The 24,359-nt window shown below is 39.0% G+C and overlaps 1 protein-coding gene and 1 long non-coding RNA gene across 16 annotated transcripts in view; one reads left to right on the top strand and one right to left on the bottom strand.

The window, feature by feature from the left end:
- RBMS3 (RNA binding motif single stranded interacting protein 3) overlaps positions 1 to 24,359 on the bottom strand; it is a 1,326,374-nt gene that overhangs the window by 6,718 nt on the left and 1,295,297 nt on the right. For 7 of the 12 annotated variants that reach the window (XM_023260642.2, XM_045036413.1, XM_023260637.2 and 4 more), the window contains 2 exons: positions 17,973 to 18,053; positions 14,720 to 14,847 (listed from right to left, as the gene is read on the bottom strand). In XM_023260642.2, the coding sequence (XP_023116410.2) occupies positions 14,720 to 14,847; positions 17,973 to 18,053 (209 nt within the window). Of the gene's footprint in view, positions 1 to 14,715; positions 14,848 to 17,972; positions 18,054 to 24,359 lie in introns of those variants that run through there. The other 5 variants (XM_023260643.2, XM_023260644.2, XM_023260641.2 and 2 more) reach the window with 1 other exon arrangement.
- The window catches only part of LOC109491556, a 93,698-nt gene that overhangs the window by 28,340 nt on the left and 40,999 nt on the right, over positions 1 to 24,359 (top strand). The gene's annotated exons all lie outside the window — the stretch shown is intronic.

Below are 24,359 nucleotides of genomic sequence, written 5' to 3'. Positions count from 1 at the left end.
TATTACAAATATACCCAGATAAGTGATACTCTCCATGTGCAAAAGAACATACGCCTGGCTTATGTTGTAGGGACCCCAGAAACTCTTTAATTCTGTCCCTTTAAAACTCTCATTGGGGAGCGCCTGGGTGGCTCAGTCGGTTAAGCATCCAAGTTCAGCTCAAGGTTCATGAGTTCGAGCCCTGCCTCAGGCTCTGTGCTGACAGATCAGAGCCTGGAGCCTGCTTTGGAATCTGTGACTCCCTTGCTCTCTGCCCCTCCCCCCACTCATGCTCTGTCTCTCAAAAAATAAATAAACATTAAAAAAAAAGTCTCATTGGATTCATCACAAGTTCTGTCAACAAATATGTGAGCCCCTACTCTGTACCCAAGATATAGCAGTGGATTGTATGTTATCCCCTGGGATTCTCCAACTATATTCACATAGCCTTATTGGCCCAATAAATAAGACAGTTAAGAGGTAATGGATTTTGTCCACTTTCCCTCTTCTCCTCTTCTTCCTTGCTCAGCTATCTCATCAAGTGCCTCTTGAGGGGGCACTTGGGTGGCTCAGTAGTTTAAGTGTCCGACTCTGGCTCAGGTCATGACCTCACAGCTTGTGAGTTTGAGATCTGCATCCCCATATTGGGCTCTCTTCTGTCAGCACAAATACTGCTTTGATTCTCTGCCCCTTCTTTCTATGCCCCCCCCCCCCCACCGCGCTTGCTCTCTCCCTCTTTAAAATAAACTTAAAAAAAAAAAGATGTTTAATTCTTGAAAACAGGGACTATATTCTATTTCTACTTTTTACTGTCCAGGAATCTGACAGATAGTACGTATATAATAGGTGGTTAACTAGAGAAATACCATTTTTACTATATGCCACTTTGCCAAGCCCAGACCAAATAATTACCTCTGCTTCAGCCCCGTCTACACTGCAGGTCTGGTCTTCCAGTGGGTTGACACTTACACTTAGTTCTTCCACCCACAGATTAGAGTTTTGTTAAATAATTTCAGGGGCATGCTATAAAATGGTTTTTAAAACTATCTACAGTTTTAGATAGTTTTAGTTTTACTTTTCATTTAGACGAAGTCCCCTTCTCAGTGCTTTGCAGGTTCTTGTGATGCCCAGTTGCTTAACTTAGTAAGAAAACATAGGGTTGCTAAGGTTTTACAAGTTGTTCATTATACAAGATGGATGGCTGGGGGGGGTGGGGTAGGTTGTGGGGGCTAAATTCCCACCCACGGTCTGTTCCCCAAGCTGTGTAGTGTGGTGCAGGGCTGTATTTGCTCCGAGCAAGTGGGCTGTATTCAAATTCACAAAATGCCCTTAAGGATGTCTTGAGCTATATGACGATTAGACTAGGATGATCTAGGACAAAACTTTTCTGGGAACAAAACTTTTTATTTTTTTTGGTTTGGTTTTGTGTTTTGTTTGTTTTTTGGGTCGGTTCTTTGCTCTCACTCCCACCTTCCACTTTAGTATTGTTAGGCATTTAGCAGAAAATGCCTACTTCACCATGAATCTCTGTAACAGAACGGTATCTGGACTACATTGACATAGAACACCCACACCGCTCAGGTATGTCATGTGCACTGGCCTTGAAGCATCCATTTTTATGAACTAGGCCATAGTTACTTTCAAGTTTTATAATCTTACACAAATGTTTTCAATAGCTCCTCCCACAAAGTAGTCTCATTGTTACATGAAAACAAATGCTGAGAAATAAATGGTTGTCCTTTGCATTTTTGTGGTTGCTAGCTGAAGTTGGAAGGGAAAAGGTGTTTGCTATTTAATAGAACCGAATTCACTCCTGGCCACCTTCTCTGCCCTAGATGAGGTGTGAAAGTGCGCATTTACATAATGTTTATGTATTGCACTGATATCCATAAAAAGAGAAGGCTTCTAAATTTCCAAGGTTGTGAACATTAGCAACAATAACATTTTAAGTTGGATGGTGAGGCTCTTTTAGAAATAACATGGGTTGCAATTTATACAGAGGAATTTATGTAAATGACAATTAGTAGGAAAATTATTTGCAAACTGTAAAGTGCTGTGCAAATAGAATATATTATTATTTACAAGCTTAAAGGGCATGTAAGAATGGTAATCAAGGACATAATTTGCACACTACTGATATACTGACAATGTATAGGGAACTGATGTTCATGACAGTTCAGTTAATCTGAGCAACTTGAAGAATAAAAAGAACCGGCCATACTGAAGTTGAGATGAGGGCCTTCTAAGGTCAATGTGAATGCTGGAAGACTAGAGTTTGGCTAAATTTAAGATCACAGAGTCATTTTGAAACTTCTCATCCTTCCCTGACCTCCCACCCCCAAAGAAAGCAGAGTGAATAGATTGGGAAGTAGCAAACCATAATCTTAGAATTCTAAATTTTAGAGGTGGAAGAAGTCTTAGGGATCATCTAATGATGCAGTGGCCCCTAGGGTCATTCCTAACAGATTAGTTTCATGGGATGCCATGTGAAAAGAAGGATTCTATGGTCCAGAGTCTGGGGAAAACTGCAAAGTATGCTCCCACTAACTGGATTACCCATAGGTAAACTAAATTTATGGGTAAAGCACCAACAAAGAAGGGTATTCAATATCAAAACAAACTTGTTTTTGGAAGAATGCAATCTTTTAAATTAGTATCAAAATAATCATCATGTTGACAACATTCTGTTTAGTTCTTTAATAATTTAAGATGTGTGAAAAAAAAACTCAGAATTCCCAAGTAGGAAGTGCAGCCTTTTCTCTAATCTTACAGGAAGTGAGACATTTGATTTATCTGGCCCTCTAGGAGATCATGGTCATTAGCAGCACTAGAAACCTAATTTGTACTCTTTGGAGAACACTGATCTAACCTCTCACTCTAAAGAAGAGGACAAGGAGGCTCAGAAGGGTTGAGCGACAACCAGCAGGTGGGAAAGACTTTACATATTAGAATTTAACTTTGCTTGAAGACACATACTTTTCAAGCCTTAGTCATTTATAAGATTTCTTAAATAGCACAAAGAAAAACTGATGAAAACTTGGACAGGAATTGGAATTTCCACAGAACTTCCAAAATAAACCACAGGTATCATGTCTGCAGATAAGAGCCCCAAAGGGCCTCTTTTAACAAGAAAAAAACAAAACATGAGTACAATATGTGTAGAAATGTTTTTTTTAGCTTGAAAAGTGTAATTTGGAATATTAAAATATTTACTGACGATCCTAAATATAACTTTTTTATTCATATGCACATCATTCTACTTCTCAAACTTTCCTCCTGCAACCTCCTGTTGTGATGTCTGTAATTTACTTAAAAAAAAAAAACCTTTAGCCTAGATGTTATGGTGAGTTAGGTTACTTTTCAAGGACACTAGGCTAACCCTGGTCAGAATTTCACACCCCACAGGAGGTCAGCTATCACTTAATGAGGAAGGCCAGAGGTTTGTTTGCATGAGTACTTTAAACTGTCCTATCTCAATTAGCATCATGATCATTAGAAATGGGTTGCCTGAAGAAAGTAGTGGCATGTTAAGTAGTGCAATGATGCTGGATATAAACTGCCATTTGTGAAATCCAGAGTATTCGAGATAACGTGGGTTGGCTAAAATATTTTAGAGATCACTCCACTCTAGGTGGAAGATACAGTGAGGCTGTAGTCCTGCCTCTCAAAATGGTCAGATCTAATCTGAGTGCATTTTTCATGTTAAGTATGTTTCTGTTACTTACAAAGAACAGAGCTGGGCCTTTATCAAGTATACAGAGCAAGCCATATTAACTTGTTTGTGCCTGCTTTCTTCTGAATGCTTCCTTGATAGATGTCTCTGTGGGTACTCTGGCATCCCTCGAACTCTTCCCAGTGAAGGTTATATAAGTAATAGAACCCAGGTGTTTACATGACCCACATGCTTACCTCCATTCCCAGTGTCTTCCTTGAATGGTTCTATAGAATCTCATGTCTTACCATAACACAGGTCAGGTTCCCTTGGCTGAAACTGATAAAAACTTGGATAGAATCGCATTAATTTCTTCCTTTTTTTAAAATTTCAGACTAGCTTGTCAATCTATTTGACTTAGAATAATAACAATATTATTGTTAATTGTTAATAATTTTTGTTTTCATTCAATATTTTATTGTTGTTATTTCAAGTCAAAAAAGTTCCTGGCATATGTAGCAGGTCAGAGACAGGAAGTTGAGAATGTAAACAGGACCTGTTAAAATTTTTCTCCAGGTTTAAAGAAATGTCCACAAGGCGATGCAAACATTTTTACCATGTCACACATTTGAAATGTTCCACATTTCGGGGTGCTTTCATGTCTGGCATGTTGCAACAAACGCACTCTGTGGACCATCCTGGAACATACGTTCCTTCATGAGTGCAAAAGAAAATTCCTTCGAATGAGGACTCCCTTACCATGACGTTTACCACTGTAAGGACACCTGTGGAAGGTTTCTTTCTTTGGTACTTATTATCTGTGGAAAGCTCAGCATTCTCAGCCATAAGAATCCATGGCTCAAGGACATAACCATGGCGTGGGGTAGTTTTAAAAATGTTTAAACACAACGCTTTACCTGGTCAGCCTCAGACTTCCTCTGATATTTCAAGGAATAAAGCTTGTTTGAGTCTAACGATAGTTAAATTCCTTGTCTTTCTCTACAATTCAGGCTCTCTTTGGTTTTTATCTCATGTACCTCTGTTAGTAGCATCAATAACTCTATAGTTGTGTTTGGCATTGCAAAGCCCTGTTTTCCCTTTTCCAGTTGCTTCAGTCTATCCCCTCCCAAACTCACCCCCATCCCCAACCCCATTACACACTTGCCACAGTCTTACTCAAACCTTTGTTTCCTCTTGTCTGCATCATTGCAATAATAGGACTGTTTCCATTGCTTCCAAATCCACTGGCCACCTTAGTTGGAGGAGCACTTGTAGGACAGACGACATGGCGTCCAAGCACCTCAGTCTGGCATCTGATATTAGAATCTGGGTCCAGTCTGCTTTTTTACACCACTGTCTTATTCTGAATCCACTTCTCAAAGAAGCACTCTGAGCTTTCCCACCTCTGGACTTTGGCCAAGCCTTTACTACACCTGGAACACTGCTTGACTATCTGTAAGACCCCATTCGAGTTGCTACCACCTCCACCAAAGCTCACCCAGTTGAGAAAAATTAAAGGCATTCTCCTATTACTACAGTATTTATTTTATTTTTTTTAATTTTATGTATTTTTTTTTTTTGAGAGAGACAGAGAAAGTGAGTGGGAGTGTGGCAGAGACAGGGGAAGAGTGAGAATCCCAAGCGGGGGCTCTGTGCTGTCAGCAGTGGTTCCTGACGCAGGGCTTGCACTCCTGAACCATGAGATCATGACCAGAGCTGAAACCCAGAGCTGGGATGCATAACCGACTGAGCCGCCCAGGCACCCCACTAGGGTATTTTTATTTTTAAAGAGCCCTGTTCATTTTCTTCCTTGCAGCATACATATCCTGCCTATGTGTATGCCTAAATCTCATACTAGATTGTAAACTCTGGAGGGCAGGGATCCCGTCCCCTAGCATAGAAACTGGCATGATGCTGGATACTCCAAGTGTGAAGGTGTGTGTGGAGACTCTCACGGGCATCTGTTCTCTCTGGGTCAGGCAGAGCATTCCCTTCCTCACTATACCACACAGTAGTCACGAAAAGGTAGCACAACCCTGAGAAAGAAGAGAACATCCCATTGTGGGCTGTAAATGGAGGCAGCTGAAGCTGACTGAAGCAGGCAGGGAAAAGAAGTTGTTCCAAGAAGGACAAGAAGGGGGAAATTTGTATCCTGAAAGCCATCCTTGAAACACATCCCTCCATACTCAGACTCCGTTGGTTAGTAGACTCCTTGAAATAAAACTCAGTTGCTGGCATTCTTCTCATAATGCCTTCCAAAACTTTCATGGCTCTCTTCGAATAAAACTGAGAATGATTCCTCTACACAAAGTCAAGTATACAAGTAATAAAGGCTCTGTATAACTGCCTGTTTGACTCTGTCTCCTACAGTTCCCTCAAATTCACCACATTCCAGTTGCAGGTCCCACTCTGGACCTGTGGACTTCCTGTTTTTACTGCCTACAAAGTTTTTTCTTCAAATCTCTCCAAGATTAACTTGTAATTATCTTACGGATCCAGGCCTCTGTGAGAGGCCATGCCAGATACTAAGTCTTAGCACTTTCTATCACAAGAATCTTTTTAAAAATTTTTTTAAACATTTTTATTTATATTTTATTATTTTAATTTACATCCAAGTTAGTTAGCATTTACTGCAACAATGACTTCAGGAGTAGATTCCTTAATGCCCCTTACCCATTTAGCCCATCTCCCCTCCCACAACCCCTCTAGTAACCCTCTGTTTCTTCTCCATATTTAAGAGTCTCTTATGTTTTGTCCCCCTCCCTGTTTTTGTATTATTTTTGCTTCCCTTCCCTTGTGTTCATCTGTTCTGTGTCTTAAAGGCCTAGTATGAGAAAAGTCATATGATATTTGTCTTTCTCTGACTGATTTTGCTTAGCATAATATCCTCTAGTCCATCCACCTAGTTGCAAATGGCAAGATTTCATTCTTTTTGATTGCCAAGTAATACTCCATTGTATATATATATACCACATCTTCTTTATCCGTTCATCCATCCATGGACATTTGGGCTCTTTCCATACCTTGGCTATTGTTGATAGTGCTGCTATAAACATGGGGTGCATGTGTCCCTTCGAAACAGCACACCTGTATCCCGTGGATAAATGCCTAGTAGTGCAATTGCTGGCTCATAGGGTAGTTCTATTTTTTAATTTTTTGAGGAACCTCCATACTGTTTTCCAGAGTGGCTCCACCAGTTTGCATTCCCACCAGCAGTGCAAAAGAGTTCCCCTTTTTCTGCATCCTCGCCAACATCTGATGTTGCCTGAGTGGTTAATCTTAGCCATTCTGACAGGTGTGAGGTGGTATCTCATTGTGGTTTTGAACTGTATTTCCTTGATGATGTTGAGCATTTTTTCCTTTGTCAGTTGGCCATCTGGACGTCTTCTTTGGAGAAGTGTCTGTTCATGTCTTTTGCCCATTTCTTCATGGGGTTATTTGTTTTTTGGGTGTTGAGTTTCATGAGTTCTTTATAGATCTTGGATACTAACCCTTTATCTGATATGTCGTTTGCACATATCTTCTCCCATTCCATCGGTTGCCTTTTAGTTTTGCTGACTGTTTCCTTTGCTCTGCAGAAGCTTTTTATTTTGATGAGGTCCCAATAGTTCATTTTTGCTTTTGTTTCCCTTGCCTCCAGAGAAGTGTTGAGTGAGAAGTTGCTGTGGCCAAATTCACAGAGGTTTTTGCCTGCTTTCTCCTCGAGGATTTTGGTGGCTTCCTATCTTACATTGAGGTCTTTCATCCATTTTGAGTTTATTTTTGTGTATGGTGTAAGAAAGTGGCCCAGGTTCATTCTTCTGCATGTCGCTGTCCAGTTTTCCCAGCACCCCTTGCTGAAGTGACTGCCTTTATTCCATTGGATATTCTTCCCTGCTTTGTCAAAGATTAGTTGGCCATACGTTTGTGGGTCCATTTCTGGGTTCTCTATTCTGTTCCATTAATCTCTGTGTCTGTTTTAGTGCCAGTACCATACTGTCTTGATGATTACAGCTTTGTAAAACAGCTTGAAGTCTGGGATTGTGATGACTCCTGCTTTGTTTTTTTTTTTTTTTTTTTTCAAGATTGCTTTGTCTATTCGGGGTCATTTCTGGTCCCATACAAATTTTAGGATTGTTTGTTCTAGCTCTGTGAAGAATGGTGATGTTATTTTCATAGATATTGCATTGAACATGTAGATTGCTTTGGCTAGTATTGACATTTTAATAATATTTGTTCTTCCTATCCAGAAGAATGGAATATTTTTCCTTTTTTTGAGTGTGTCTTCTTCCATTTCTTTCATAAGCTTCCTACAGTTTTCAGTGTATAGATTTTTCACCTCTTTGGCTAGATTTATTCCTAGGTATTTTATGGGTTTTGGTGCAAGTGTAAATGGGACCAATTCCTTGATTTCTCTTTCTGTTGCTTCATTGTTGGTATATAGGAATGCAACCGATTTCTGTGCATTGATTTTATATCCTGCAACTTTGTTGAATTCATGAATCAGTTCTAGCAGTTTTTTGGTGGAATCTTTTGGGTTTTCCATATAGAGTTCTTGCCATCTACAAAGAGTGAGGGTTTGACCTCCTTCTGGCTGATTTGTGTTTTATTTGTTTGTGTTGTCTGATTGCTGAGGCTAAGACATCCAATCCTATGTTGAATAATGGTGGTGAGGGTGGACATTCCTGTCTTGTTCCTACCTTAGGGGGAAAGCTCTCAGTGTTTCCCCATTGAGGATGAGATTAGCGTTGGGTCTTTCATAAATGGCTTTTATGTTCTCGAGGTATGATCCTTCTACCACTACTTTCTTGAGGGTTTTTATCAAGAAAGGATGCTCTATTTTGTCAAATGTTTTCTCTGCATCTATTGAGAGGATCATATGGTTCTTATCCTTTTGTTTATTGATGTGATGAATCACTTTGATTGTTTTGCTGATATTGAACCACCCTGCATCCCAGGTATAAATCCCACTTGGTCGTGGTGAATAATTTTTTTAATGTATTGTTGGATCCAGTTGGTTAATATCTTGTTGAGGATTTTTGCATCCATTTTATCAGGGAAACTGGCCTATAGTTCTCCTTTTTAGTGAGGTCTTTGGTTTTGGAATCAAGGGAATGCTGGCTTCATAGAAAGAGTTTGGAAGTTTTCCTTCCATTTCTATTCTTTGGAATAGCTTCGAGAGTCTAGGTGTTAACTCTTCCTTAAATGTTTGGTAGAATTCCCCCTGGAAAGCCATCTGGCCCTGGACTCTTGTTTTTTGGGAGATTTTTCATTACTAAGTCAATTTCTTTACTGGTTACGGGTCTGTTCAAATTTTCTATTTCTTCCTCTTTGAGTTTTGGTAGTGTATATGTTTCTAGGAATGCATCCATTTCTTCCAGTTGCCCATTTTATTGCTGTACAGTTGCTCATAATATTCTCTTATTATTATTTTTATTTCTGCTGTGTTGGTTGTGATCTGTCCTCTTTCATTCTTGATTTTATTTATTTGGGTCATTTCCTTTCTCTTTTTGATCAAACTGGCTAGTGGTTTATCCATTTTATTAATTCTTTCAAAGAACCAGCTTCTGGTTTCATTGATCTGTTTTACTGTTTGTTTGTTTTTGGCTTTCAGTAGCATTGGTTTCTTCTCTAATCTTTATTATTTCCTGTCTTCTGCTGGTTTTGGATTTTATTTGCTGTTCTTTTTCCAGTTCTTTAAGGTGTAAAGTTAGGTTGTGTATCTGAGACCTTTCTTCCTTCTTTAGGAAGGCCTGGATTGCTATATACTTTCCTCTTATGACCACCTTTGCTGCATCCCAGAGGTTTTAGGCTGTGGTGCTATCATTTTCATTGGCTTCCATGTACTTTTAATTTCTTCTTTAATTTCCTGGTTAGCCCATTCATTCTTTAGTAGGATGGCCTTTAGTCTCCAAGTATTTGTTACCTTTCCAAATTTTCTCTTGTGGTTGATTTCGAGTTTCATAGCATTGTGGTCTGACAATAGGCACAGTATTATCTCAATATTTTTGTACCTGTTGAGGGCTGATATGTATCCTAGTATGTGGTGTATTCTGGAGAATGTTCCATGTGCACTAGAGAAGAATGTATATTCCATGGCTTTAGGATGAAATGTTTTGAATATATCTGTTAGGTCCATTTGGTCCTGTGTCATTCACAGCCATTGTTCCTTATTGATTTTCTGATTAGATGATCTTTATATTGCTGAAAGTGGTGTTGAAGTCCCCTACTATTATGGTGTTATCATCAGTGAGTTTCTTTATGGTTGTGATTAATTCATTTACAAATTTGGGTGATCCACATTTGGAACATAAATGTTTACCATTGTTAGGTCTTCTTGGTGGATAGACCACTTAAGTACGATATAATGCCCTTCTTCATGTCTTGTTCCAGTCTTTATTTGAAAGTCTAGATTGTCTCATATAAGTATGGCTACTCCAGCTTTCTTTTGTCTACAATTAGCATGATAGATGGTTTTCCATCCCCTTACTTACAATCTGAAGGTGTCTTTAGGTCTAAAGTGGGTCTCTTGTAAACAGCATAAAGATGGATCTTTTTTTCTCATCCATTCTGTTACCCTATATCTTTTGATTGGAGCATAGAGTCCATTGACATTTAGAGTATGTACTGAAAGATATGAATTTATTGCCATTATGTTGCTTGTAGAGTTGGAGTTTCTGGTGGTGTCAGGTCCTTTTTAGTCTTTGTTGCTTTTGGTATGTATGTAGGTATGTATGTATGCATGCATTTTAATCTTTTCTCCCCTCAGAGAGTCTTCCTTAAAATTTCTTGCAGGACTGGTTTAGTGGTCACAAACTCCTTTAATTTGAATGACATCATTGCTGGATAAAAAATTCTACTTTGAATGACATCCTTGCTGGATAAAAAATTCTTGGCTGCATACTTTTCTGATTCAGCACATTGAATATATCATGCCACTCCTTTCTAGACTGCTGAGTTTCTCTGGATAGCTCTGCTGCTAACCTGATCTGTCTTCCCTTGTAGGTGAAAGACCTTTTCCCCTGCTGCTTTCATGATTCTTTCCTTGCCTGAGTATTTTGTGAATTTGACTATGATATGTCTTGTTATGGTCGGTTTTGGTTGAATCTAACAGGAGTTCTCTGTGCTTCCTGGATTTTGATGTCTGTGTCTTTCCCCAGGTTAGGAAGTTTTCCACTATGTGTTGCTCACATAACCCTTCTACCCCTATTTCTCTCTCTCCATCTTCTGGGACTCCTGGACTTCTGGGATTTCTGGAATTCTGATGTTGTTCCTTTTTAATGGGTCACTGATTTCTCTAATTCTTAAATCATGCTCTTTTGCCTTAGTCTCCCTCTTTTTCTGCTTCATTATCCTTCATAAGTTTGTCCTCTATATTGCTGATTCTCTGCTCTGCCACATCCCTTCTTGCTGCTGTGGCATCCATTTGATTTGCATCTCAGTTATAGCATTTTTTATTTTATCCTGACTAGTTTTTACTTCTTTTATCTCCACAGAAAGGGATTCAAATCTGTTTTCGGCTCCAGCTAGTATTCCTATTATCGTGAGTCTAAATTCTGGTTCAGACATCTTGCTTGTATCTGTGTTGGTTAAGTCCCTGGCTGTCGTTCTTCCTGCTCTTTCTTTTGGGGTGAATTGCTTTGTTTCATCATTTTGAAGGGAGAAAAGGAATTAATGAGGTAAAAAAAAATTACAATTAAAAAAATTACAGTTAAAAAATTAAAATTAAAAACTTAAAGACAACACAAACACACACAAAAAATCAAGTAAATGATGCTAGGTCCTGGATGTGCTTTGGTCTGGGTGCTGAAAGGGGCTTGTGGATTAGAGAAAAAAGGGGAAAGTAAAAAAAAAGCAATCACTTGAAAATTTGAAAAAATGAATACACTGAAATAGAATAAAATGAAATGTTGGAAGTAAAACAGAGTTTGAAAAAATTTATAGAAATGTAAAAAATACAGCAGAAAAAAATCAAAGAACATTTTTTAATAAAGATTGAGAATAAAAATAATTTTTCTCCTTCCGTATTCAAGAAAAAGAAATGAAAAAGAAAAAAGAAAGAAAATTGAATAGATGGACCAGTGAAAAGACTGAAACATGTTTGAAATTAGGTTTCCCCTAGAAGTCAAATTATGAAGCGCTTTATAGTCTGTAAACTAAGCAGAATGAGAGATTTTTGTTCCTGAAGAGGGAAGTTGGCCCAGTTGGATGGGGCTTAGTGTAATGGCTCCGTTTCTCACTAGATGGCGCTGCTTAGCTTACTGGGGTGGATTGTTGTGGTGTTTGTAGGTGTGCGTATGTTGCATACGTGGGTGTGGTGAAAATAGCGTCATCCAGCTACCCAGTCTCTAGTATCGTTCTCCCTGACCAGCAATCGCGGACCCGTCCTTTGTCTTTGGCTTCTGTCCACTCCCCACTTTTACACTGTCTGTGACCAAACCCCAGGCAGCACCTCCCTCCTGAGTTTTATTTTGGATGCATCTATTTTTCCTGACCCCTTATTTCTGAGGGACTGCAGTTTTGACCAGTCTGCCCCTCTACGGGAGGGTTTCACCAAGCAATGGCTGGGTGCTGGCAGCACCAGGAAGGTTGGTGGGACCGTGCTGTTGCTGACACCCAGAGACTGTTGCTGGGTGACATCCTGCCCCAGAAAAAGTTCACTTGATCGTTTAGCAGCAGTATTTCAGGGATTATGGCAAATCACAACTGATATCTGGCTCTAGGCTTCACCCCTAACGACCTTGACCAGCAAATGTGACAATTATCACGGGTCCACTGTGGCCTTTGCCTGTAGGGAGTCCTCCCACAGGGGAACCACCTCTCCCTGTGGCCCGAAGACCCCAGTCTTGACACTGCTCCTGGGAATTCGCTTTTCTCACCAGAACTCCACCAGATAATGAGCTGTAGAATTTCAGTCTCTGTGCTCCCCCTGTTTATAGTGTCTTACGGAATTTAAATCCTCTCCTTTCCCCTTTCTCATTTTTAGTTCAGTCCCTGAAGCTGTTTCCAGCTTTCCACTTTCTCTCCAGCTGCTTTGGTGGTGTGGGGTGCTTTCCCCATACTCCCCCCCCACCCCACCCCCATCTCGGTCTGTTCTCCGAAGGCAAAAACAGATCCCTGCCCTCCATGGCTTCTTTCTCCACCATTTTACCTCTCTGCACCATGCCCCTGCTGAATTCTGTGGTTCTGCTTGTGCAGATGGTTGTGTTAATCCTCAAATCAGTTTTCTAGGTGTGCAGGATGGTTGATCCAGGATAGTGCAGGATAGTGTTGATCTGGCTGTATTTCATGGATGCGAGACACACAAAAAAACTTCCATTCTCCTCCAGCATCTTGGCTCCTCACAAGAATCTTTTTTAAATATTTGCTTTGCAATTCTGATTGTTTGATGATTGGTCTACTGTGAGTCTACTTCTAGCGGGAAGGAAACCCAAGCCAGTAGGGAAGGCACTTGCCTCTTTCAGTCCCTGGTGTCTGGAATTCTGTCTGTCACATAGGAGGTACTATTTCAATAGTTGTTGATTTGGCGAATGAAAGAGTCTTTTTATTTATTTATCTAAATTTATTTTTGAGAGAGAGGGAGTAACAGTAGAGCTGTCAGCACAGAGTTAGATGGGGGCTCGACCTCACAAACCATGAGGTCATGATCTGAGCTGAAGTTGGACACTTAACTGACTGAGCCACCCAGGCACCCCAAGAATCTCTTTTATGTATGAAAAGAGCAGTAATTGTTAGGAAGAAGGGTCTAGGATCACTAGTTTCCTCAGTATGCTCTGAAACAGCAAAAGCAAGCTTCACCTACTCTCCAAGTGTTTCTGGCAAATAAATTAGCTCTCATTCCCACCAGTGTCTCTCATTGTGCTTCTACACATTCTCCACTCCTTTCTCACATATTATTACCCTCTGAACAGAATGAAAATATTTCAGTATGCTTGGAACAGACTATCAGAGACCAGCATGTTGTTCAGTGTGTGTTAAAGTGATTCATGTAGGCTACAGGTGAATCAAAAATAAAAACAAAAAACAAAACACAAACTGCTTTATTCTTATGAATCTTTCCTGAAAGTTGTTATGTGATAGTAATAACAATAATAATAATAGTAAAAGTTAAGTCCCATTATGAGCACATTTAATTTGGAGGACTGCCTTTAGAAGCTAAACTAGGTGTGGAAGACTCCATTACCATGATTAATCTTTCAACAACAAACAAATATCTGCATATTGAGATCAAAGAGGAATGATCAAGAAATGGGAGCAACACTCTGCAGACAGGAAGGAGCTCTTAGGAATTCTCTATCCACCAGGGCTTTGACTGTTACCTACCAATTAGAATAGTTTGCATAGCAAGACATCTGTATATAGACTGAATTTTTGTTAATTCCTTTGGTTTCAAACCTCTCAAGTTTTAGTCTACATAATTAGTCAACACAAAGCCAACTGTACTTTACAAGTGATTTAAAGATTTGCAAGAGTAATTCTGATACATTTTTGTTTTGTCATTTAATTCCTGAATAGGTCTCTACATTGTTTTATATTTTACAGTACCCCTTTTCATGAAGTGCTCTGCTGGGTGTTCAAGGCAACTCCGCAAAGGGAGTGTTATTGTCTTCATTTAAGAATACAGGCTGACTATCTAGTTTCAGGGGGGAATATTGGAGTTTTTCCAAAATATGTACGGTAGATTTTTTTTTTAATGCCCCTTTCTGTATTTAAGGCTTGGAGGTGAACTCTTACATTAACTCTGGGCTTGGCCATGTGACTTGATTTGGGCTATGGGGCAGTAGTAAATACATCACAAACAGATTGAAAAGTGCTGGTCATGATGCAATTGCTTCCATTATTCAACCAACAGACAACACCCAGAAGCAGAGCTGTGAAAATGACCATCAGCTGTCCCCAGGTGCTTGAGCAATTCTAGTCACGACCAGAAGAATCACCCACCTGAGACCAGCTCAGATTGCCAACTCACATAATCATGAACTAAATACATGCTTGTCACTAAGTTTGGGATGGTCTGTATTGCCACAAAAGCTAACAGATACAACACGAGAGGATGGTTGTCAAGATGCTTGATCTTGAGGGAAAGAGTTTAGTGTAGCCCGAACTTACTTAGACTGTTGGTAAGAATATGCAGGTGCATGTTCGTTGGATGTGTCCACTGCTATCTGTTGCTGCTGACCACTGGTGTCCTGGGATGAAGGTGCCACTGTCTGGGGAGAGGTATCAGCAACAACACCCTAAGGAGGCAAATAAGAACACAAAAGCCTTACTGGCTTTAGCAAAGGGCCTTTTTCCAGATGGACAATAGGGAATATCCTTCTTCTATTTGGCTTGAACGGAATTGCACTCAGCCAAATGAAGCCACAAGAAGTACTCAAAGGAAAACCACAGCACATTTTGATAAGAGCTGAGAAATTCACTCCAATATGTCACCAAGAAGTTTTGCTTTCAGAAGTCCCTAGAGCAGTTGAATCGTCAGAAAATCACCTTCACCATACCTAGAACTGTTTTTTTTAAGTTTTTATTTATTTATTATGAGGGAGAGAGAGAGAGTGTGTGTGTGTGAGGGGGAAGCGGCAGAGAAAAAGGGAGAGAGAGAGAGAATCCTAAGCAGGCTTTCTGTTGCCAGCATGGAGCCCAACGCCGGGCTCTAGCTCACTAAACTAAGATTATGACCTAAAGAAATCAAGAGTCAGACACTTAACAGACCGAGCCACCCAGGCTCCCTCATACTTAGAACTTTTAAACCTGGTTGCAGATAGCTGCACTAAATAATAATTTATTCATCAAAAATTCATGCAGGATTCCTATAAAAACTTATATATTCAAACATTTCCCTGGAGTAGTGCAGTGTGTCAGGTTTCTATGATCTGGCAAAACAGTGGACTGTGACCTAAACAGACCACCCAACAACAACAACAACAAAACCTGCAAAAAAGCTTGGAATCCTTTCAAAGCAATACTGTTAAGTAGGCTTTCCTTTCAGCAATTTGATTTATTTTGTTTTGTTTTCGACAACATGAACTAGAATTCATTTTGAGGTTTCAGAAAACAAACACAAAAATATCCTTAATTTTGATTTGCTACTTCCCTCACCCTCTCATTTGTCACAGATGCCAAGAAGAAGTTGATCAGATGTCTGATTCTGAGAGAGGCACAGGTGGTTTTATTTGATACATGGTAGGAAGGGCATCTCTCTGAAAACATTCTCTTGGTTTTACTCATAGCCTTGGACACCTGCAGGGATGTCAGCTTTCATTCTTGACCAACTCTCTGTCCCTCACTAAACGTCCCTAAAATTGTTCCTTAGAATCTAAAAATTCTCCCTATATTACCTCAATCTCTTTTTCCCTAATATACTATTTGGTATTATACATTTTTCTGAACCTCCCATAAGTATTTATTTGTGTGGATGTTGGTGAATTTTCAGTGTTTTACATAGAGAATAAATAGTTGCTTTAACTTATAAGCACAAATTCAAAGCAATGTACCTGCATTTTTCTTAATGAAAAGTTGTTTTTTTGTTTTTGTTTTGTTTTTTGTTTTGTTTTGTTTTGTTTTGTTTGGTAATCTCTATGCCTGGTGTGGGGCTTGAACTCATGACCCTGAGATTGAGTTGCATGCTGCATCTACTGAGCCAGCCAGGTGCCTTGAAAGACTTTTTGTAATGATAAACTTCTTCTTGAACTATAATTAGACTGTTTCCAATAAGTCACACTGTCAGATGTGTCTCATTATTTTATAGTCATCAAAATGCTCAAATTCTGTAGATAAATATATCCATATGTCAATGTAGACAAAGAGAAATGCAAACATGCTCAAAGTGCCTAAAGTAACTAGATTCATTAATTGATGACCTAGATGCTTTTTGATGGCCAAATATAGCAAAAAAAACCCCTAAAACCCAAACAAACAAACAAAAACCCACACGTATTTTAATCACATAGTCTTTTGAAATTCTGAAAAGCCAGTTAAAACCTGTTTAATACTGACAAATTCTTTGGGGCCCACAGGTCTAGAGCACATAAAAGATTTAAAATTGGACCTCCCTGGTTTCCTAAATTACACGACGTTGTCCTCTTAAACTTCTGTATTTCCCAAACTTTGGTACTGGTAAACATCTGTCACACCCCAAAATAAATATGTCAAATGTTTTGTAAAATCCAGTTCTGCAAAGATTTTCCCAAACTCTGTCGCTCCAGAGGTTGAAAATGTCATGGTAGACTTCCATGTGGAGGGGTGCTGACACCCTAGTTTCTGGCCAACTCATGAAGTAGCAATAGCATGGACTCCAGAGAAGTCCCAGCTGATGGGAAGCAACACACTGTGACCATAATGGCAAATGTCATCAGGAGATGGGGATGAGGGGCAAGAGACAATAATGGCTAGAACTAGAGAGAAATATACATGTCTAAGTGTTTTACCACTAGCTCATAGCTGTATGCTCCCTCCCTTTCTATGTAGCTTGCTGGCTCTGTTGAGTAAAATAACATGTACTCAACATGTTATTGGATTCAACCCAATGGAAAGAGAGAAGAAAAGGGACAAAACTTCCCTTTGAGTCCAAAGTCCCAAAGACAAGATGACTTCATCATTTGAGGTATTCAGAACAGTAAGAATGGTGCAACTTTTTTATTTTTATTTTTTAATCTATAGGAAGTTACAAGGTTGCCAAGGTTCATTCACTAAAGCAGTGGCTGTTAGTCCTTGATACATATTAGAATCACCTGATATTTAAAGAAAAATCCTGACATCCAGTCAATACCGCAGACAAATAAATCAGAATCTGGGGATAGGACCCAGGCGTAAATACTTTTTAAAGCTCTCTAAACAATTGCAGAAAATAATAAGCAGGAAAGTTTGAGAACCAGTGCACTAATGTGAACGTAGATTCCCAAGGGATCTTGTTAAAATGCAAATTCTGATTCAGTAAGTCTTGGTGGTGTCTTCAGACTTTGCATTTCTAACAAGCTCCCTGGTGATGCCAATGATGATGTTGGTCCAGGGACCACTCTTTGAGTAACAAGGCACTAGCAAACTCATTGAAATAGTTGTCAACTTTTTTTTCTCTTTCCTATTTATGAGTATTTGTGGTTAACATCTGAGGGGGTGGTGATTTGGTCTCTGAACTTCAAATATACAAATGATACTCCCTTCTTAACTCTCTATAGCAAATCAGATAATTTTGTGTGCGAAGCAAAACATAAGCATGTTTGAGTACTTCATATAGTGAGCTTGCAATTTCAAATTTTAGAGCAGCACAAAACCACATGTCAGGATTGCTTGGGTTATAGGGGACCACAGTATACGTGGCTAAGATTTATCATCCCTACGTCTTTCTAGAAGACAGAGACAGACTTACTTCAATAGAAACAGCTGTCGGAGGCACAGGCGTGTACTGGGGAATGTAGGTCCCTTGCATAGGAGCCGCAGCAGTCATATACTAGAGGGAATCAAAGAAAAATGCAGGTGAACTTGAGATTGCAACCGGCAAGAAAAGTAGATTATCACATGAAACTGTTTTACATGTGTGGCCCACAGGCAGTGCACCATTAAACTCTATTTTGATAAAAAATGAGGCAGTTCCTATCAGCATAGAACGGCCTTTGCTTACTGATTCAGTGCCAACAGCAGCCCACAGTATCATCCCCTTTCCCTCATTTTATGTTCTAAAACATTCTACATTAGATCCCAACATTTCATTATCACATCTCAAACATATGTTCCATAAGGGCAGGGATGATGTCTGTTTTTGTCTTCTTCTCATTTTATTGCTAGCACCTATCACATAGTAGGCTCTCAACAAATCATTTGTTGAATGAATGAATCATCATACTGTTAGCAAACATTTCTTTTGTAACTAAAATAAAAATAAAAATAGAGGAATAATGCAAGAACCATGTGTGTAGCAATATTAAGATTTGGCGCATGTTCTCACTTTGTCATTTTCATATCACCTTTTTTAGGTACAAATGACATAGTATTACAGATTCTGGAAAAGTCTACTTGATGTCCTTCCCCCATTCCATTATTGTGTCACTGTCAGTATTTCCTTTTCAACTCCTTGAATTAGCCAAATGTTCCTCACTTAGATGGACAATGAAACAGTCAAACCAATTCTCACTAAGTTGTAGTATCGGTAAAACATAACCTGCATTTTTGCATTTCAGAAAAGGAGCCCCAGGAAGATAACTTGCTCACCTACATGAGCAAAAATTCCATATTTGCATTTCTAATACACATATCCTTTGCAAATTCAACATTCTACTCTCTGAAAATAGAATTTTCTATGGAATCAATTGTATTATGGAGCTTCTAAACTTGACCAACATCACAAAACATCAGAACCAGAATCATCTACTGAAGACAAGTTTTCTCCATTCATGAAGGTTAGAGAAATGATTTTTATGGAAAATTGCAAGCCTCCGACCCTTTATTCTTCTAAATCTGCTGAGTTCAAAGATGAACGCTATGCATAAATATGTAAAACCTAAATTACTATATTTTGTGTGCATCTTGGTACTTTCGTATCTAAGCAACATGATGCTTCTGAATCAAGGGAAATATCTGAATGGAGATGAACTCATCAGTTGTTGTTGTTTAATATTCATGGAGAATGATAGCAATTAAGCAACTTTGGAATAAATGTATCTCCATCTTAAACTCAAAACCATCCTACTGTGTCTATTTGCTAAAAATAAAAATAGCCTTAATGAAACAACCCTAGATCAAACAAACCAACTGTTCTCTGTAACCCTTATGTAGCAACTGATAACTGTGTAACACTAATAACAACTAAGTTCAATTCATATCTATGCAAAAGAACCTTGTAACTTAGACCAAGAGCAACTATTTGAAAGGTCTAGAGATATTACTAATTTAGCTTTATACTTGAAAATCACCAGAGATTCCTATACCCTATCCTCTGTGTTCTCACAGCTTCCATTACTTTTCTATTGAAATTGTCCAGACTGTCATCTCCTTAAAGGGATGGGCCAAACTTCACATCTCTGTATCTTCCAATAAACCACACCATGCCTGATGTTGAATAAATAATTGTTCAATGGCTGAAGAAAAAGATACAAGAAGAAAGCCTTCTGTTTCCAGTTATGAATCTTGCATGCCCTTCCCTTAGCTGTTAATAATTCTGAGCTAATTTCACCATCCCCATAATACATTTATATAACCTTTAAACACACACTTGAGCCAACTCTGCTCATCATTGTCCTTGTGTCTTTAAGTAGACATAAGCATCCAGGTATCCAATGGTTATCAATTTTTCAAATAAGCATAGAACTCTGGAGTTACATTTCAGCAAACATTATTCCACATCTAGAGCCCTATGGCAGGTATCTGCCTTGCCAACAAAACTGCTCTAGGATGTATTTTGGGAATAACAGTTCATTGGCCATTTCAGATAGATGGTTTGCTTATATAGGTTAATAAAGTCTTTTAACTGAGCATTCTCTTTATTATTTTTGAATGCTAGCTCAACTGAGAAAACAGCTTTCTGTTTTCCAGTGCATTTTGGCAATGCTGGAGAATGTGTCTTCTTTTGTGATATTGATGTAGAATAAAAACTTTGAGAAATCAAGTTTTAGAGCAGCCTATTTAAAGCTGATTAAACCAACCTTCCTTCCTGCCTCCCTCCCTTCCCCCCTCCCCCTCCCTCCCTCCCTCCTGGTAGCCACCTGTTCATTTTGCTTAGAACTAGTGCTCTAAGGGGCGCCTGGGTGGCTCAGCCAGTTAAGTGTCCGACTTCAGCTCAGCTCGTGATCTCATGGTTCGTGGGTTTGAGCCCCATGCAGGTTCGAGCCCCATGTCCAGCTCTGTGCTGACAGCTCAGAGCCTGGGTCCTGCTTCGGATTCTGTGACTCCCTCTCTCTTTGCCCCTCACCCGCTCGCTCATTCATTCATTCATTCATTCTCTCTCTCTCTCTGTCTCCCTCTTTCTCTCTCTCAAAAATAAGTAAACATTAAAAAAAAAAGAACTAGTGTTCTAAGGCACATACTTTGAAAAGATCCTTCTTTAATTGAATCTCAGAAGTCTTAGATTTGTAGCAAGGGAGAATATATTTTTGCCAACTATGAATTTTTGTAAGACCAGAGCTGATCCTATGGAGGCTCATGTTCTACCTTCTGGTGATGGTTTTCCAAGATTTATAATACACTAGTAAAAGAATACCTCACTGACTAGGTATTTGCTATTGCAAAGTTAGTGGTTCTAAACTTTACAAATGGGCCTAATACATGAAGAGTGTATCCTTTCCATGAAAATAGGACATCACTAGCACTTACCTATAGGACTACTTTGATCTGTCCCTGCTCCACTGTCTGTAGCCTTCAGGAGCCATTTCTGTGAGCTAGAAATAGGGGCATGGCCTGGGTCATTTGGAGCAATGCTTACTAGTTTTCTAGCTCATGGGTTCACTCTTGTCAAACTAGAATTTTCAGGCAGCATAGTTAATGAAAAGCATTTTATGTGATTCTTAGCTAAGCTTCTTCAAATAACTCAGTAATTCAAAACCTAATCTGTGTTTTGTCCAGTAGAACCGAATTAGTATATTTTCACAACTCCCATTTTATTCAGTGAAGTTGTTAACATGGCCCAAACAGAACTGCTGAGGACACAAATTCATACTCCTCTTGTCTTTAGAACACTGCTGTGAGCTAGGCAGCATGGTTCACCCATGATCTTAGCTTAGACTGAGAAGCGAAGACCCACGTAATGGAAATAAAGCTCAGGCTTCTGACCCATGATTGAGATACTTGTCTACTTCTTTACTTCTGAAATTAAGTAAATAATGTCCTAAGAGTCTCCTTTTGATTGTTCCCATATTCAAGTTGGTTTGTTGTTGTTGTTAATGGCATATAGAAACTGGAGATCCAATTAAGAAACATGGAATAATATGCCTTTGGTTAATATTTTTATTGCCATTTAATTTATTTTACTTTATACTCAGAATACCTAGTTTCCTTCCAGGAGGGCTACTCTGTATGTTTAGCTTATTTCATAATTTAACTTACATTTATGCTGCTTCTCTGAACAGAACCAAGAGAGATTTTGTAGTATAAATGACATCAGCTCGGTTCAGTGTGTTTTGTATCTTTTAATGAAAAAAAAAATCTTTCTGGTTGCCTTGTTTTTTTTTTTTTTTTTTTTTTGATCACATAAAAGATAATAGAGCTTGAGAACTTTGGAAATTAGGGATAGGCTTACTCTAAACAAGTCAATACTGTGGAGTTTTATGCCCCGTAAGACTATTGTTTCTGGATAAACTTTTGCAATAAAACTCTTCAGTAGTAGACATGTATTTCTAGGGTGAAACCTCAAGAAGTGACAGCTTTGTAAAATTAGGAGCAAATTCTTACAGGAAATGGCTACAGCTGTGTGTAAGATCAACTCTCAGCTTTAGGTAATTGGTGACAAATAACTCTGAACTTTCTCGGCAAGCACAGTTTGATTTCCTTAAGAGCATAGATCAACTACAGTCAGACTTAATAATCTAGGCTGCACAAACACTGTTTAGATCTGGATGCCTCAGCGACTTCCTTTATTTTATCCAGCTAACAAATGACAAAAAAACTAAGAGAATGCCCTGTGATATAAAAAAATCTGCCCTTTTGACTTGATAAATTCCCATGGATTACTTATTAAAACTATAACAAGAATGGATGCATATCCTTCAGGCTAATGTCTTTTATTGGTATGTCTCAAAAGCTAGAAAATATCTGCAACCATTCTTTCACGACTACAAATTATTTTGCATTTTTTTATACAATGGGGGATGGGAACCACATTCCAATGAGATGATATGGGTAAAATGGGTAAGTCCATACAATATTTCCTTGTTGGTAGCAACTCAAAGTTTAGAAATTGATGGAGAAATTTTATTTTCTTGGTAAACAGCTTGATTATTTTTATATATTCTAAATCTAAAAGCACTGGATTTTCACACGTAAGCTCGAAGGAGACCTGAATAGCCATTTTCAAACCCACAGAATAAATTCCAGACTCCATTACTTGTTCCAAGAAGTCTAGACACTGCATCACCAAGATAGTTATACAAAGAGAGGAAAAAAAATGGTGAAATTGGAGAGGAATTGTGTTTTTGCCTATTTAAGTTAGAACAAACTGTTTCTGTTACTGTAGAATCATTGATTATTTCCAAGGAAACAAAACTCCAAATTTTCAGTTCTGGATCTACTTTATTTTCCCCCACCAAAGCAAAACAAATATGTTTTTTTATTTCCCGTGAGGAAATTTTCATTTAATAATTTGTAGAGCAAGGAATTTCCTACATTTGAATTTTTGAAATTTCCTAAAATAATTTATCACACTTGTTCATTTGGAGTCGTCTTTACACTGCTTAGATTTTAAATTGGTGCTTCTATTCCTTGCTATAAAATTCTTAAAGCTGCTTAACAAATTTCAGAAAGGGGAGTCGTCCAGGTACTATCAAACCTGGAAAGTCAATAAGGATACGGGAAAGTTGCAAAAATGTGTCTCAGAAAGGAAGCTGAGCAGAAGAAAGCAGTATCATGGTAGGTAATGCTAGCAGAATGCAGTATGAATTACTTTCAAGGTCATTTACCGTAAAGTTTCTTCTAAAAAGCTTGAGGCTATAGGAAACAACCTGGGTTGGGTAAGTGGCTGGGGGAGATGCATGGTGTTGCCTCATATAGAGGTATTCTGCAGTGTGAGGGCCATGTTTCTTAGATTTGTAAAATTCTATCATCTCACAGCTGGGGAGAATACCTGGACCCAGGATGGCAGGTTGGTATCATTTCACATGCTTGCTTTGACTAAGTAGAAATAGCTGCCTGGAGTGAAAATCTAAGAATATCTTCTAAGTCTCCATGCTACTCAATGAATGAAAGACCATCCATAGAGAGAAGGAAAGCTGGAGAAAGAGTGCCCACTTAGGGCATGAAAATCCTGGACTCCTACATGGACTCCCGCTGTGCATTCCTCCTATATTCTTTCTACTTTTGGAGAAGTCATTCTGGAGCATGACATGGATCCTCATCCAGAATAATAATAATGGATGCTTTCATAATGTTTTATGTTAGTATTAATTTATAAGGTAGAAATAACAAAGTAGACAGTTGTGTAAAATTAAATAATTGTCCCTGAAGTGTAGGTGGAGGTGAATACAGATAGCAACATATACTTCATTTACTAGGAGTAAAAGCACTCAAGGGGGAAAGATGGCCAGTGGATGGCTTGATAAAAATGGAAGCCCATGGGGCGCCTGGGTGGCACAGTCGGTTAAGCGTCCGACTTCAGCCAGGTCATGATCTCGCGGTCCGTGGGTTCGAGCCCCGGGTCAGGCTCTGGGCTGATGGCTCGGAGCCTGGATCCTGTTTCCGATTCTGTGTCTCCCTCTCTCTCTGCCCCTCCCCCGTTCATGCTCTGTCTCTCTCTGTCCCAAAAATAAATAAACGTTGAAAAAAAAAATTAAAAAAAAAATGGAAGCCCAGAATTCTTAGGAGTATGTAATCTATATTATCTCACCCAGTTCCCAGGACAGTGCTAAACATAATCCAGAGAGAGGTGTGCATTAAACTATTCAATGAAAAATAGAGACTGTCATCATTGTAGTCTGGGGTGGTGCTGTTTTTTGTGGCACATAGCAAAGAGAGTAACAAGGAAGAGACTTAGAGGTTGTTCTCGTCTTGGAAATTTACAAAACCTCACCCCCTGCACAACAGTGAGAAGTAGTCCTTCCCATATAATCACACAGGC

This window comes from Felis catus, chromosome C2 (assembly GCF_018350175.1).
Source record: "Felis catus isolate Fca126 chromosome C2, F.catus_Fca126_mat1.0, whole genome shotgun sequence".
Lineage (NCBI taxonomy): Eukaryota > Metazoa > Chordata > Mammalia > Carnivora > Felidae > Felis > Felis catus.
Note: the sequence above shows the minus strand (reverse complement) of the source record. Positions and strands in the feature narration are given on the sequence as shown.